We start from the raw sequence: 16,829 nt of genomic DNA, 5'->3' as shown, positions 1-16,829 counted from the left end.
TTGTTTTCTGCATCAAATATAATAACATTGTAACAAAAATATTATAATATATTCTCATTCTTAAATGTATTAACATATGAACCATTATTTTTTTTCAGTAAAATAATAGTGTATAGTTTGAAGAGCATAGAATCATGTAAGATGCTGCGAGAGAACAATGAACATGTCCAAATCTGGAAAGACAAAAATATATAATAAGATTTGTTCAATTATTGGAAATATTAATTTGCAATGTTATAACCAAACAAACTATCGCATTTCTTCCTGGATAGTGAATTACAAAACATATTTTTTAATTATCTCTATTCTTCATATTAGAAAACATCTTTAAACAAAAACATTTTTTTCATTATTTAATCAGTAACGTGTATTCGTATTAATCGCGTGAATGTAAAACTAAATCTTTAAATGTAGAATCTTTCGCAAAGATTACGAACTACATTTAATAAAAAATCAGAACTTAATATATTTATAATATTTGGAATGAAAGTGACTTGTATTTGATAGAAAAATCATTAAAAAATTGTACATATATGTATTACACACACAAATGATTTAAGTAATTTCGTATGGTTTACAGCATTTGAATAACTATATAACTGAAATTCATAATATGTTTTATGTTTCTTATTTTACTCGATAATGACTACAATGCCAGCACAGTGCAACGTCAAAATGTTTAATAATTTAACAAATAATCGACATGTGTTACTAGGTAGTATCAAATGATCTTTCCGTCAATTGCACGTGATTATGTGAAATGTATGAAACGTGGGAATGAAAATCGAACATGTTAGATACAGGAAACAGAATTGAAAATGAAATGTGAATTGCCATGTCAATTAATGTAAATGTGTACACAATGCACTGTCAAAATGCCAAACGGAGAAAAATTATTGACAGAAATATATAATTCTGCCGACTTTTTAATTTAATTAAATAAGATGAAAACTCATAACTAAGAGTATCATATCATTTCGTTTCGTTAATATAATAATAAATATGTAACTGTTTCTGTAATTTTGTAATATATAAATATTACAGTTTTCAGCATATATTTTTTGAAAAATTGATAACATTACTTCAGTTAGGATAAAATAATATATTAAATTTGCATTATGGTTCTAATTTTCCTTCGTTTACAGAAATAAAATTGCTTACGAGAATGCAGCGGCTTCGGTGAAACAAGAATGCGAAGATATTTTGATGATCTCGCGAGAAACTACAGAGAAACAATTTCATGAACTAATCGAGCTTTATAATGGAACTAGAGAGAAGGTACTTTAAAAGCTTTACTGATTGTAAGTCCTTTGTCAAAACTATCGTGGATGATACGAAAATACTATGATCCGATTAAACTGCACGAGATTACCACGCTAAGTTATTTTTCAAAATACAAAAAAACTGTGAAGATAACTACAACGAAAAGTATATTGTTGAAAGTGACATTGTTTCAGGTGATAAGATATACGTAAAACTTTATTCTGCAGTTCATTTTATTTAAGTAAAATCATATAATGCAATCAGGTGTGTGTGTTCAAAAACTAAAAAATAACCAATATAATAATCATAAAGATATATTTAAATACTAATATTATGTATGTATATTAACTAATAATATTATTATATTATTGTATTACTATATTATTATATTATTGTATTATTATATTATTATATTATTATATTATTGTATTACTATATTATTATATTATTATATTATTATATTATTATATTATTGTCACATTTCAAGAAATTGCTTAAGCATAGTGTATCGCGTGATGTGGTTATTTTATTCTCCGTGGGAAAGAATGTTTTCAAGCCCTTCGTTGTTTGGTTATATTTAACGGCAAAAATACAAAAGATATTTGAGCTTTCTTGGGCACGATCATGACAGTAGCTCAAAAAGTTTCAAACGCAATAGCGGTGCCTACATGCATCGTAAACCAACATCAAAGCACTTTTTTAATTGATATGCATTCAGTCTGACGTTGTAGCCAGCTTTTTTACAGGCAATGCATCGTAAAAAGTGCTCTCTTTGAAAATGTCGCTTTTCTGATACGCGGAATCGAACTTGTCACCTTTTCGTTGCCTCTTGAATATTCAGCGTCCAAGCGAAATTCCAGGCGAACTCGGATGTGCACTTCCACGTGTTTGTGTCACCTTTCCTCTTCTGCTTGCGATTCTGCCATTAACCCTAGAACCCGTATCGTGTTTTTAATAAATAAAATATTATATGAATCCATGACATAATCTGCAAAAGGAATACCTAGATTGGATATGAAAAAAATTCAGAGCCCCTTACTTCATTTAAATGTCTTTTACTTTTATTTCGAAATCGTGCATGAAAAACTATAAAACCTTCTTCAAATATCATAACTAAATTATTCTTCGTATCATTCAAATTTAGAAAAAGATAATTAATAAAAAAGGTAAACCTCCTATTGTGGATAGATTCTTTGTGTAAATTCTATTTTTAAAAGAATTATTTATTTATTATTATTTTTCTATTTTAAACGAATTATTATCAGTATTAGATAAAAAGATATCGCAAATATAGAAAAATAATGCAACAGTAGAATACTGTGTATTATTTTAAACCTACTTATTTACAAAAGTATTAAAATAGCTTGCTTAAATGTTTCCGGACAGTACAATGTTCTGATTCATTCGAGGTCTCGGAGAAAAGTCATTGCATTATTGCAAAATGGAAAATCTGATCGTGAAATTGCTGCATCATTATTAATTGGGAAATCAACTGTTAGTGATATTATAAAGAAGTATCATGCAGGATATTGTTTAGAAGACAAACCACGAAGTGGAAGGAAAATCTGCAGGACACGTAAGAAAGACAGCTTCTCAAATGCATGAATTGCGCGAAGGAGTCGCTAATATTAGTTGTTCTACCACAACAAGACGACTACATAACGTTGGTCTCTTTGACTGAACAGGTGCAAAAAAACCTTTGATCAGTAAAAAAAATCGAAAGGCTTGTTTAACGTTCGCGAAGAAATATTTGCACTGGACAACTGAGGAATGGAAGAACGTCGCTTTCTCAGACGAATCGAAATTTAATTTATTTGTAAATGATGGAAAACAATATATGTACGATGTCCAATTGGTAGAAGGTACGACGCAAAATATCAAATACCTACTGCAAAACATGGCGGAAGAGACACAAAAATCTGGGGCGTATTCTCCGCTCAAAGGGTCGGTCCACTAATAGAAATTGAAGAAAATATGGAAGTACATAGAAAGTAACATATCTGAAAATTGGGTTTTCCAACATGACAAGGACCCGAAATACACTTCGAAAGTAATTAAATAGTGGTTATCATCGAAAAATATAAACGTTGTGACCTGAACTGCTCAATCCCCGGATCTTAATCCAATAGAACATTTATGGGGAGAGTTAAAACGTTAGCAAATTTAAACATAAGAAAAACGGAATTATTTAATGTTTTAAAGGAAGAATGGCATAAAATCTCTTCAGCTGTTATTTCGAAATTAATAGATTCTATGCCACAACGCTATGCTGCCGTGATTAGTGCAAACGGAATGGCAACGAGATATTAACCCCTTGCACTCGGAAGTTCCATCAGAGGGGACATTTTGAATGGAATGTTAAATCTTCCGAGTGCAAAGGGTTAAGAGTAATTTATGGGAACTAATAGGTTAACTTCTTTATAGTATGAAATATCTTTGATAAAATGACGTGTCCGGAAACTTTTGAACAGATTCATTCAACAATTTTGTAAATATGTACATATGAAACAATGAGCATCCTTTATTTTCCATACGATTCTCTTTTATTTGGGACACCTTTTTAACTAAAATTAGTGACAACTCATTTTCATATCACTTTTGAAAAATACAACGAAAAGTATAACTATCCGAAAACTTTTGCAGGCAACTATAGTAAAATGAATGTAATTAAACTCTTGGATTCTTTGCAAATTATAATGGATACACACTGACGTTTAAAATAATTACCCAGTACATTTCAACCTGATTTCATATAATGGTTTAACATGATTCGAAGACAACAAATTGATCTTTACTAAAATCATTACTTTATTGCGTTCTACATATTCGTGCATATAATACATCTATTAAGAATTCTTCATCCAAAATATTCACTGCGGGGTACAAACAACCTCGGTGATATACACATTCCTGCGACACGGTTTCGTACTAACACAATTAGAGAATTGCGAGACCCTCATATAACACGCTATTCTCGCAAAAAGATATACAAAATTCAAAACAGAATTTCATAAATGCATTGCTCATGCTACGAAAATAAGTAATTCTTAGAAAAAAATAGCAGACTTTTTAAGAAAATTTCGGCATACAAATAATGATGCTATAGAAAAAAATGCGGAAGATGAAAATAATTAATAAGTAAAATTACTAATGCTGTTAAACCTTAATAATTATTAAAATCATAACGTGATACATAGCTGTTATCTGTATATATTTAACATCTGTAACATACAAAATTTATTGACTAGTGTTAATGTGTCATTCATATTCATAGAGCTTCTTTAATTCAATTATTTGACGTTCGGTTTGTATATTTAAGTCTGACTCGTTTTGCACATTTTGGGTATAAATGACAATAATAGGTTAAAGAGAAACTATTTGTAAGAAAGGAAGTTTCGTTGGCGAGAATTTCAAGAAATTTCAGACTAAATTTTCTCTGCAGTCGGAAGCATGTCAGCTAAACGTCTTTCGTAATTACTGGAAACTACACGTCAGGTGCAGGTATTTACCTGTATAGCTTCGGACCTGACAAAGATAATAGGGAAGTTCACGAGAAAATTGATTACTTCCGACTATACGGATTAACCGATTGCTTTCAGAGCAACCTGCTTACAGGTATTAGAAATATTGAAGAACACACTTTCCTTTGAAGAAAATAATTAAAACGCTCCGATCCATTGCATCTGAAATATTCGTATAAAAGCTGTAGTAATCTCTTTCGTAAAGAAGTTGTCTTTGTTGTCAATACAAAATTAAATAGTCAGAAATTACAGTTTAAAGCATATTTAAAATATAAAATTTTTAGTTACAACTGAAACCAAATTGACTCTAAAAGCAAATACAAAGATAAACTAATCAAAGAAATTTGTATACGAGCATATTTGTTACAGTGTTCTGACCTGATCCCAGGTAAATACCACCATAAAGAGACTTAACGACGACCGCCATAAAAATGCAGATGCTTGGGAACGGTAAAATGTCTAAAAACAGTTTTTCGCTCCATTTCCACATCTGCCAAACACACCACTCAGAATATTCCCCATTGAAACACCTTCACCAGAAGAACTGAAGTCGTGAACTCCAAAACAGCACAAGTTCACTTTTTAACATTATCCGTATAAGTAACTGATACAATAGTTAGATGACTCCGACATGTTTGATAATATTAATTAAAGTGCAAATGGAAATTTTTATACAGACTCGAGAAATGCCAAACAATTTTTAACAAAGATACATGATTATAAACAAAAATTTATATTTCTATCACTTTTGATCTGAAGTTCGTTGCAATTTTTTAAAAGGGAGGCCAATATAGAATATTGCAACAGCAAAGTATACAAAGTTATCTAAAAGATATGTCCAAAGTTTCATTTCAATTCATTATATCTAAATAAAGTATTTTGGAGTTTATTTAGATTGTTTCACTTACATATTTAATTACGGAATAATGACCGGTGATATGGGATAGCTTCTGCATAAAATTGCCGGTCAACAATATATTAAGTAAACTATAACCCTTTTCAGTTGAATGCAGCCGTATCATACCATATCTAAAATCGAAAACTGCAAATGAATAATTCAATTATTCAACTAGCAAGAGACTGATAGTTTTGTTTTTTTTTTTTAGTATTTAAGACTTCGGTGCATAATTCAGATCTTTATGAAAAGGAATGTTACCGCTACGCCTCTAAATATTCCTGAAACCATATTACAGTGAGCGGTTTCTTTAAAAATAATTCACATTCACCCCACATACGTCTTTGTACCTATAAATTGTCGTCTCTTTCACTGAGAAAGATTACAAATTTCATGCATTTCTAAATGAAACTGTGGGGAGCACGCTAGAATAAAATTTACGTTGCACTCCAGTATAATTCGACGATCAAACAATTCTTATTCTACTTGAAACTGCAATAAAACTCGCAACGGAAGAAACGAATACGTAATTAATCCCTGTTTCTTTAAATCGTTCGAAGGAAAGATAAATTTACACACACGCCGGCGATCAATTCATCAAAGTTCCTTCAAGTCCGATTAAATTTGCATTGTGTCTCACGCGGATCCGAAGTTCTATTTGCAAACCACCCTGGCAAGCAGAAGACTCCGTTGTTCCGCGTGATTAATAGGGAAAGTGTCCCGCTAATCCCTGAACTTTCCTCTTACCCCGTCCACGTTTCTTCGTATCGATCTCCTTCGTTCTTTTTTTTTTCGCTTCAGCAGGCACGTTCGCCTATGCTCGCGGCAATTTTCTAACGGAACGCCACCCGCGTAAAACGAAGTTAACACGAAAGTTTTATGACCGTCGGGCATTAACGGGATCCAGATCTGGTCCGACCTCGTCTTCTGGACGCGGCATCGCGTCTTCGTTCTCGGTCTGATGCAAACCTTAGATTGAGGGAACTAAAGGTGTCACGATGAAGGCTGTTAAAGCGTTAATGGTCCGTCGCTGAAATTCATCAGGCTATAAGGGGGTTGTGGTCGAGTTTCGAGACGTTGCCCGATGCTCTGCAATATGTGCCTTACAGTCGGGCTTGATGAAATAAACCAGGCAATTCCTCGTAATGACTCTTCTCGCTTTCCATCGAATATTTCGTGAGATGGAGTAAATGTGTCGAGCAGAAGGTACCATGTCATTTGGGTCAATAGCAGGAAATAGAAAAGAAAAAGTTAAGTCTTTTCGCTATAGCTATCGTTAGACTGCAGATGTTTATGCAACTTCAAATTTTTAAGAATGTAATCAGAAAAACAGAATTACGATGGCGGATAGTGTTTCTTAGTAAATACAATAAAAAGTACTGTACTTTGGATATTTTATATATTTTTTTTTATTATGTGCATTGTGTAGAATTTTGCACTTTTAAATTCTTTATAGATGCATAACAATCTACAGTCTGGTTCTCACAATATAATGAATATTTTTTAAATTAGTCTGTATAGATACATTAATGATCTATCATCGAAGAAGTAAAAAGCAGAATTTTGTATTGTGTGTGTGAAAAAATAGATAATGATGCCACTTTTCCACGTTTATTTAGTATTTTTTTAATAGTTTCTTTCCAAGTAACGAAGTTTATAGATTTTATCTAGAAAGTATTTTTAATTTCTGAAACCACAAATTTACAATCCGATGAGATGGGATGAGTAATTCGAGCCTAAGATTTTCTGACTTATTTTTTCAAAGGGAAGGAATATGAAGAAGGAAAAAAGAGAGCAAAAATACAGAGGAAAAATGAAAATCCAGGGCGAAAATCAAACAGAGAATAGGCTAGAATAGCTCGGAAAATGGAAACATGGAGGGAAAAAGTGTTTTTTGAAAACTCGTGGTAACGTTATGGAAAAAATAACTAAGTCAGTATGAAATATTGAACGAATCGTTGAGAAAAAGTGTTATACATTTACCTATGTTTCTTGACAACGAAAATAGAAAACTGTTTCCTTTGGGTATTTTTATATGATGGCCTGTGCATGACGGTAAATAAATTTTCCTTTGTGATACAAATGGAAACATGTGAATTTAATATCGATTTATCAAAAAGTGTAAAAATGTGCTTGTATCACGAATTACTCACAACACTATATTTATTCACAGCTAACAATAAGAATATTGTTAACGTAATATATTAGGAACATCCAGGGATTCAACGAAAAATCAGGTTAATCTAGAAACAACTTCTTAATGTTTCATCTGGAGAATAAACAAACTATATAACAATAAACAATTATCATTTTCGAGCAAGAATGAGTTTTAAATATTTGAATTTTATAAATGTAATGTTAATAAAAACATGTTGTACAAATTTCGTTTAAAATTGCCGCGATTGTTAGAGAATAAAATTAATAATAAGCACAGTTGATCTTATTTTCCACTTAATAAGGTTCGTTATTATATGTCGTGTCATATTTTTGATTAGAAAGATTAAAATCTCATCCCTTGTGTAGTTGATCCAACTAGAGGAAGAGGTAGGAAGGTACCAAAGCTGTCGACGCGAGTACGAAAACCGTACTTTCGAGCTGGCGAACCTTCTTGAAACTTTAAACCGTTTCGACGTGGATGTCAGTTCTGTCTGTCAACTTGCGGCAGAAGGTAAGTATTATCCGCCACTTTCAGATTCCTTCATGTAAGTCAAATGTATCCCCTTGAAACAGCTTTGAAGAACTTGACCGTACCGGGAAACTTATTCGAAGGAAGTATGAAAAACCTGAGACACATCACTTGGGACACAAGAGCCAAAAAAGATCAAACAGAGCTGGTATTGTTACAGAAACAGAATACCGTTTTAAAAGAAATAGTGAAGAGTCTTAAGAAAAAGGTACGAATATATTTTTATCTTTTTCTCAGAGCAATTTTTTGTTTTCAATTTCGACATTTGGAGGCGAATTTTTTAATAGATTTTGATTGAAACTGATTATATAATTTTAAAAGAAATTAAAGAATGAAAAATAACACTGAACATTATTATTCAAATTACTTTTCTTAAAATAAATAACTATAGAAATTGGAAAAACAGATACGTTTATTTAAATTACTTTACGTTAGTCTAATATTTACATATACCAAATTATGTATTAATTGATATTTAATAGCATTATTGATATTATAATAAGTATAACTATTTTAACTATTTTGATATATTTCTTTATTCTTAAGGAAATGACCGTTCGTTTATTGATCCTGTTTACGTTAAACATAAATTAAAAATAAAATACAACAAAGATTTCACCTAACTATGCCAATACAATTAAAAACCGTATTTCCTTACATGAACTGCAAAGGCGTGCCGAACAAAACTTTTTCAATATTCGGTGGAAGCCAATTTAAATCATAATAGAGAAGATATTACATGATACTGCGTGCTCTAGATCGTCAAAGTTTTTCAAATCAATGATTCCAATAAACTTTTCCTACCACAAAAACAATGCAACAGTGGAATACGTGCAAATTATTGCTAATATTACATGTTCCTGTAAAGTTTACCGTAGATTCTATTGTTCCTCACAAAAAACGTGCATAACTGTAAATTTAGAAGTAAATAGTATTTCCGAACAATATAATAAAAAGAATTTAAATATTTTAAAATGAAAATGTGAATAATAAGCTTTTAAAATCACAACTTTTAATATTTGTTATAAAGGAACATTTTTTTACTTTTCACTTATAAAAAAAGTAAAATGCATTATGCCATTTGTGGTATAACTAAATAATATATAAGTAAGTTTAGTTTTTAATCATCCAGTATTTTATAATCATTGCTTAAATAATCGATACTTTACTATACTTTTATTAGAATAACCATTCTACTCAAATAAATACTGAATCACACAAAAATCGAAGAACTATCAATTTTCGGATGTTGAACTTTAATATAAATGAAACGTATGAGTTTTTACAACTTATCTACGTAAGACTAGAACCCGAGCATTTAAATATGTAATCTTTATGAAAATTGTAACAATAGATTTTTCTTCAGTTTCTTCATATATCGATTGTAGTATTGAAGTGAAACTGTTTATTTTTAAAATCATTTCGAATATTTAACGCTTGTAAGATCACAATAATTGCGAAATAAGAAAACTGAAACACGTAATTTTGACGAGTGCGGTTGTCTAATGTTAATACCAGAAAGTAATTCTAATAATAACTAATAATTTTTTTAAGATGAGATGGTTTATAGTAAACATAAAATGGTTACCTATTTCTAAGCTAATATCAGAAACATGTGTCACAAAATTATATTATCGAATAGTAATGCCTTTTCCCATTCACGTACACCGGAAAACTATCAGATATATAAATTTTACCTCACTTACTTCGAGTACTCATAACCATAAATAGGCCAGTGCGCCGAGAAAAAAGCAATAACATTATAGCGTTACCGGAACAGATATTGCACACGTGCTCGATGAAATTTATGGATACTTGCCACTTTTATTTACTTTCTTCTTTAAAACGTCTTGAACGAGACTTCAAAAACTTCTCGTTCCGCTTAAGCTTAGTATTTACACAATCTTTCGTAAGTTTTATTAAACCGATTACGAGAATCATAATCGCGTGTTGGCAGCATGAATCATATTTTTGAAAATAAAGCGAGAAAAGAATAAAATTACAACAAAACAAGAGAAATTAAATTAACAGCACAACAAGAAAGAGTTAAAAAAAGAAGGTAAGGATAAAAAATGTTATGAAAATATAAAAAGACAAGACGATAATCTATAAAACTATTTTAATACTAATTGTTAAAAGTGTGCAAAACCATAAAACATGAACTGTTTGTTAATATGTAACTCATTAATTATCTAATGATTTTATTTAAAATAAGCTGTATTTTAAAACCAAAACTACTATGTAATTATGTAAAATGTCAGTTTTCTATGATAAGCATGATTTTAAAAGTAAACGCATTAAAACTCAAAGAAATTCTTTAATTAGTGATAAATAATGCATGTACCCTACATCATCTTATTTTATAAAACTTATTAAAACTTTAATTTGTTTTATAAATTGGTTCTTAAAAAATTCCAGATACAGTGGCAAACGCATAACGAAGTCCCGGAGGAAGGAATCGATCATCAAAACTGTCTCGCTTCGCAGGAAACGGAAATAATTACAAGAAATTGTAGTAGCAGCTTACCTGACAGGTTGACGTTCCTTGAAAATCACACAGAAAATAAAGACTTAAACTCATTATCTGAGTCAGATCGTAATGAAAATCGGGATAGTAAACATTCTAATGAAAATAAAACAATGAATACTTGCGGTCGAGTATTCTGCATAGAATCGCATTCAAATGGTCGGTTGTACGAAGAGTATATTTTCAAATTATCATCTAACAGAGAAATGAAATTAAAATATCCTGTCATATTAAATAACAGCGAGACTATGGTTCAAATGGAATTCATTGATGACGAGACCGAATATGAAAAAGCGCTGTTAGACCGAATTATAATATTTTTTAAAAATATATACGCATCCGTGAACGTAAAACGAACTGGCGTGCCATGTGGCACACAAACGATAAGACTAAAAACTTTGAATAGATCTACCCAAACGGCAGTGATCGGAGTAAAATCATTTCTACGCTTAAACGCTGGTGTCACGGTAAGTAAACAAATTTATAAATTTGTAGATCAAATTACAGAAGTCATATTTTAGACATTCAAATATTCCATCAGATTTTATCGTTAAAAGAAAAACAGTCTAGTAACAAAACATTAGTACTAAAAATAATCGTACTAATTATTAGTTTAACATTTTCAGGAATAATTATATATACATAAAGTACGTTAAAATCTATAAATATTTGGGCACTTATATATTCTCTGAAAACATATAAAATGTATTATAAATGAATCTCTTCGGATGATCTTAGATTTTGTATTTAATCAGAGTATAGCATAAGGAAAAGGATTAATTAACATTAGTAAAATCTTTTCCTGTTACATATAAACATTTGACAAGAATAGAAAAAATAGCAAAAGATTTGTATATTAAAATAAATGCTTGAATGTTTTGAGTTAAATATAATTGAAATACTATACTTATATTATGTCTATTAAAATGGATTTTCAATTCAAATAGTATTGATTAGTGTTAATTATACATACAACTGAAAACGCGTACATCTTTATAATAAAAATCTTGATATGTACCAAGTGTCCACATGTTTATGAATATTATATATACAAGATGTTCTATAACCGGCGGTATAACAACAAGCAGATGATTTTTCATGAAAAAATAAATCACAAACATAGAAAAGATTGTTTTATATGAAACTCTTTTTTTGAGACAATGGATTAAAAAAAATATGCATTCTGTTGAATCGTAGTCGACTAATAGTCCTTTCATTGCATTAATAAAAAAATCTAAGTATAATTTATACATTTTGGACAAATTTTCAGTCTATAATTTCGATTTATTTTTTCATATAAATTTTGCTATGCATTTTGTTATTATCATTATCATAGCCAGCTAATTTTAAACCTAATTTATAGTAATAGAAGCTTCGTGTTATGAATTGTAAAGATATTCTTAAAAAGACAGTTGTTTAGATACTTGTATTTCATATAATAATCTTAAAAACGTACATCAATTTTTCTAGAATGATTGGTACAAAATGTAGAAACTTTTCGAATTAAACAGATGCTCAATAGCGAAAAACGTGCAATAGAGAGAAGTCTCTGTAATTTGGAACGAACCGTCAAGACTCTAAAATTCAACGCGTTAAATCAAGCCCGAAACATGATCGATAAACACCCACAGTTCCGTACAAGTGATGAACTATTCGATTGCATCCGGATATTGAGTTAGTAACTGCACATAGCAATACCTATCGTTCTCGGAGATACATGAATGCCTAACATTACAACGATGTTCGTAACGTGTAACAGCATCGAACTAGGTTTCATATAATCGTAATAATACTTTTTATCATTTAATTGTACGTAAAAAAATACCGCTACGAGCAACTGGTGAAGACGACCGCATATTTAAAAAGATATTAGTCGTTATTGTAGTTTATCATTTAGAAACATTATCAGATGAATCTTACAGGTTAATTATACTCGCTGTACATTATTTGCGTACATATAATGTAAGTGTACATAATTGTATGTTTAACCGTATTTAAAATTTTATTAATAATCATATTATTTTGAGTAAGAATCGAATATTACTTTTTTTTTTTACTTTTATCAAAGACAGATGGACAGCCAACCATATTCACATGTGTCAGTGAATTCTTCATTCTTTTTTTAAACAATATTAAAAGACATTTATCTATTTAAAATCGAAGTGCGACATCGTTACAGACACATACGTGCAAAATTGATTAAAAATGTAAAATGCAATCTGTGGAAAAATACATACATATATAGTGCAAACTTTAAAGAGTAAACTTTCAGTACGTCTTTCGTACAGTTCGTTCACATATGCAGTTCGTTGACACTTGATTCATTATTGTATATCCAAATAATTATTACAAAAAGATAAAAAGACTATTAATCTGTATTCTCTTTAAGTAACAATGAAAATCTGATTTGTTGTAAACTATCTCTTATAATTACATTTATTTGTCTTGGCAAATAAAATAAATATTTTCAGCATGCTCTATATATCTTAATTATTTAATGTCTTGATTCTCAAATCTTAAAAAGACAATATCAGAAACAGGCAAAGGCATGAATTCGATCTTGAAGTAAAATACTTTTTAAAAACACGATATTTTAAGAGATCCAACGACACGCAACATTACGTTAAAATATAGTAAAAGATTGGAGGAATGTTATTACATACTAACATGTATGCATTCTTAACCCTGCTCTTTCCCTTTCTGTCTCTCTTGCGCGCGATTTCTAGCTCTCCCTCTCTTTCGCATCTTCTTTGTTTCTTTACTAGTATCCTACCTTTATTATCAAAAAGATTTAAAATTGATTGCTAGATACTTATTTATACCTATACTATCCTCCTTCCATAGATTGTTTTTGAGTATACAATAAATTGTTTCTAAAAAAGGAAACATGTTTTCTTCGGCAGCTCTGATTTATCTTTTCTGTTTCTTATGTCTGTTTGAGAATGTTCGATTATAATCAATGTGTTGGGCCTGGCACTAGGAGCTTGCATTCCTAGTGATACTTTGAACAACACGTTGTCCCCACCAGGCTTCAAGGTTGAATGGTTCAAAATCTGTAAATGAAAAAGAAATAGATGATTCGGATGTAATAAGTTTTCAAGAATAAATATAATCTAATTATTATGTACCTTTTAATTGTGGATTAGGTTCTCGCTCTTGATAATATGTAACAGATGCACCATTTCTGTAATTAGAAGAATTACTATGTGGTTGATTGTGACACATATCTAGCTCTCTGGATACTGTATTCCATGCTGTAACAATAAAATTTCAGTATAAAAATTATGCTGCTTAATTTAATAATTTAATTTAATTGTATATTTAATATAATAATATATAATATACTTTACATACAATCATAGATGTATTTAATTAGATCAAAATGTTGAGCTATAGTTTCAGATTGATGTCGCGATGGGATCGAGGACGGTCTCTTTCCATTCATCGCTGCCATTTGTGATCTTCCGCTAAAATCAAAATATTCCACTTTAATCGTAGACATTGAAAAATTCAAAAGAAACAAAACTAAAATGCCGAAAATTCGTTCGTCGCAGTAAGAATGCCGCGATATAACTACGTTACATCAATATAGTTCATCGAATCTATTTTAAGATCTTACGATTTAATAATCTCACATTAAAAATTAAAATAAACTTATCTATGCAATATTTAAAAAAGAATGTGATCACATTCAATGAAATTTTTTAAATTATGGAAGGTTCAAAAATGCGCAAGAAATAGGACATAGATAAAACAAAAATATTTATTAGAATTCATTGACATAATTATGCCTAGAGTCTGTACAGTCGAAGAGAATAGCAGCCATCTTATTAAAACGGGGTAGAAAATATAACCTTTAATTTCGAACAATAATATTACATATAGTATTATATGACATATACATGTTAAAATAAACATGTACCAACATTCTTGAAACAGGGTTATAGAAAAAGGAAGTCCCTAAAACTAGGTTAACTAACAGAAGTCAATCTAATTGTACTATGCAAGGGACTCTATCTATCTTGTCAGTAGCCACGTATATGTATTTCAAATTCCTAACTGACAATATCTTATGAGGGACATGTTTTTACTGAAACACCAACAAAATATGATATAAAACATTATTACAGGAAATTTAAAATGCAATAAAAATCGTAAAATAATTTGCATATCTAACAAGAGCAAAACAATTATTAATATGAAGGCTACTTCAAAGAGAAACAGCCAGTGGAAAAGATGGCGGTTTGTTCATGACAGTAACTGCAGTAGTATCTGATTCCCGCCTCTTTCTCCTTCTATCCATCTAATACTGTTGCTTTTGTAATTCTCACGGAAACTAGACGATTGGCAATTTGCCAAAAAAGAGCATCAATCGACTTACGTCGTAAACATTTCGTGCAGAACGATTCACGCAAAACGACAATGCAGAGACGCGGGAACGAAGAAAGTAATATTCATAGAAAAATACCTCATTTTATCCGTTCTACGATGACCTCCTTTAACAGCAACACGCCGTAAGGATTGCAGCTTCACGTTACAATTATCCACTCACTTTCTACAACCGCGTGCGAAATTAATATTTATGAAAATAAAAAGTCACGACGCTCTGACAAGAACAAGCGTTTGTTTCTTGCAACAGCTGCAGGAAGCTTTCTTCGACGAGAACTGTCAACAATAATCGCTTGAATACAATACTCGAACGATAAAGTAGAAAATTAGTGACGATGTATCACACATAGCGATGCAGACGACGCATACCGGAAGCGATACAGAGTTGTAGATGGTCAACGATAGATGGCAGCACGAGTCCTTTTAATTGCTTTTTACCACCGACGAAGGACAGGATAGACTGGTGTCTTATGCCACTTTGTGTTCAATGGTCTCAAGTACCAATTGTGTAGAAAAAGTGAACATTTTATTATGCCTTTTACAGATTAGAACGGTATATTCGATCCAAAGATTGAACTTGGTAAAATTTGCAGACGTAAATAGTTAAGAATACATTTTTATACTTTTAATAAACATAATAAGATCAAACCTGATCGTATTAAACAAATTTTTCGTCAAATATAACGTTGTAATGATATTTACAATTGTCCTACTATTCTACTCTGTACATCAAGGGTGTCAAACTTCCTCCTTTTAAACCAGTGACTCTCGATCTGCGATTCGCCTACTACCCCTACTCTAGCAGTTGTCCGAGACTGTGTGCGTGATCAGTTTTATGTAATATTCAATATAACAGGTGAAAGTAGGTATAGAGAGGGTAACTCTCCGTGAAGGGAAAAGCCCTAGAAAGCTCACGACATCCGCGTTCGACACCCCTACTGTAGATTACATTTTTGGCGTTAAAAGAAAACTTTAATCAACACTTTCCGTTTATAGTTCTATGCCATGCAAGTTAGAACATTTTTTTAAAATATTTGGTCTTATATTATATCGGGTATGCGCCTTAATAAATTTTTCGTAAACGTTCGTGTGAATCTATTAATTTTTCACTGTTAAGGGTCTTCGAGAAAGTCCCCGAGCGGTCAAATAAACTTTCACTCAAGTGGATCCTTCGGTGTCGCATTATTTTGTTCGAAATTCTTATATATATATACTGTTTGTATTGTCACAATGGCCGTTAGTAAATTCTATTTTCAAATGTTCCGCAGCCAGCGCGCCGATCGGAGCCAGGATTTCGACTATCCGGTTTTATGACTTTGACTCGCGGACAATACCAACCATCATAAACCGTACCGTTGGGGGACACCTCAAAGTCGGCGTGGCCAAGCATAGACTTGGCGACCTTAATTACATAATCTTTCGGAGCGCACACCATGAAGGAGAGGTTTCCACCACCGCTCGTAGTGTATAAGTGGACATAACACCCCTTCTCTTTCAGGGAAGTATATTCGAATTCGGAAAAACTCGAAAATCGGAGTCGTAAATCAA

At 31.1% G+C, this 16,829-nt stretch overlaps 2 protein-coding genes across 2 annotated transcripts in view; one reads left to right on the top strand and one right to left on the bottom strand.

Annotated features, from left to right (window-relative positions):
* The window catches only part of LOC116424175 (uncharacterized), a 45,257-nt gene extending 33,835 nt beyond the window's left edge, over positions 1–11,422 (top strand). Inside the window, exons 3-6 of the mRNA XM_031970206.2 lie at positions 1,146–1,278; positions 8,203–8,347; positions 8,410–8,573; positions 10,784–11,422. Of these exons, the coding sequence (XP_031826066.2) occupies positions 1,146–1,278; positions 8,203–8,347; positions 8,410–8,573; positions 10,784–11,413 (1,072 nt within the window). The 3' untranslated portion in view covers positions 11,414–11,422. The remainder of the gene's footprint in view (positions 1–1,145; positions 1,279–8,202; positions 8,348–8,409; positions 8,574–10,783) is intronic.
* An 881-nt stretch (positions 11,423–12,303) lies between these two features.
* Positions 12,304–15,587, bottom strand: LOC116424176 (MAPK regulated corepressor interacting protein 2). Its single transcript, XM_031970207.2, has 4 exons — positions 15,361–15,587; positions 14,247–14,359; positions 14,021–14,146; positions 12,304–13,945 (listed from the first exon to the last, which is right to left on the bottom strand). Exons 1-4 carry the CDS (start codon positions 15,363–15,365, stop codon positions 13,869–13,871), a joined length of 321 nt encoding a protein of 106 aa, XP_031826067.1. The 5' UTR covers positions 15,366–15,587; the 3' UTR covers positions 12,304–13,868.
* Between the last annotated feature and the right edge of the window lie 1,242 nt (positions 15,588–16,829).

The sequence above is a fragment of the Nomia melanderi genome, chromosome 7 (genome assembly GCF_051020985.1).
Source record: "Nomia melanderi isolate GNS246 chromosome 7, iyNomMela1, whole genome shotgun sequence".
NCBI lineage: Eukaryota > Metazoa > Arthropoda > Insecta > Hymenoptera > Halictidae > Nomia > Nomia melanderi.
Note: the sequence above shows the minus strand (reverse complement) of the source record. Positions and strands in the feature narration are given on the sequence as shown.

Coding starts and splice junctions, on each gene's coding strand:
- LOC116424176 (XM_031970207.2), bottom strand. Junction 14,147..14,246: donor AATTAAATACATCTATGATT/GTATGTAAAGTA, acceptor TTATTGTTACAG/CATGGAATACAGTATCCAGA. Junction 13,946..14,020: donor ACCTAATCCACAATTAAAAG/GTACATAATAAT, acceptor TTTCATTTACAG/ATTTTGAACCATTCAACCTT.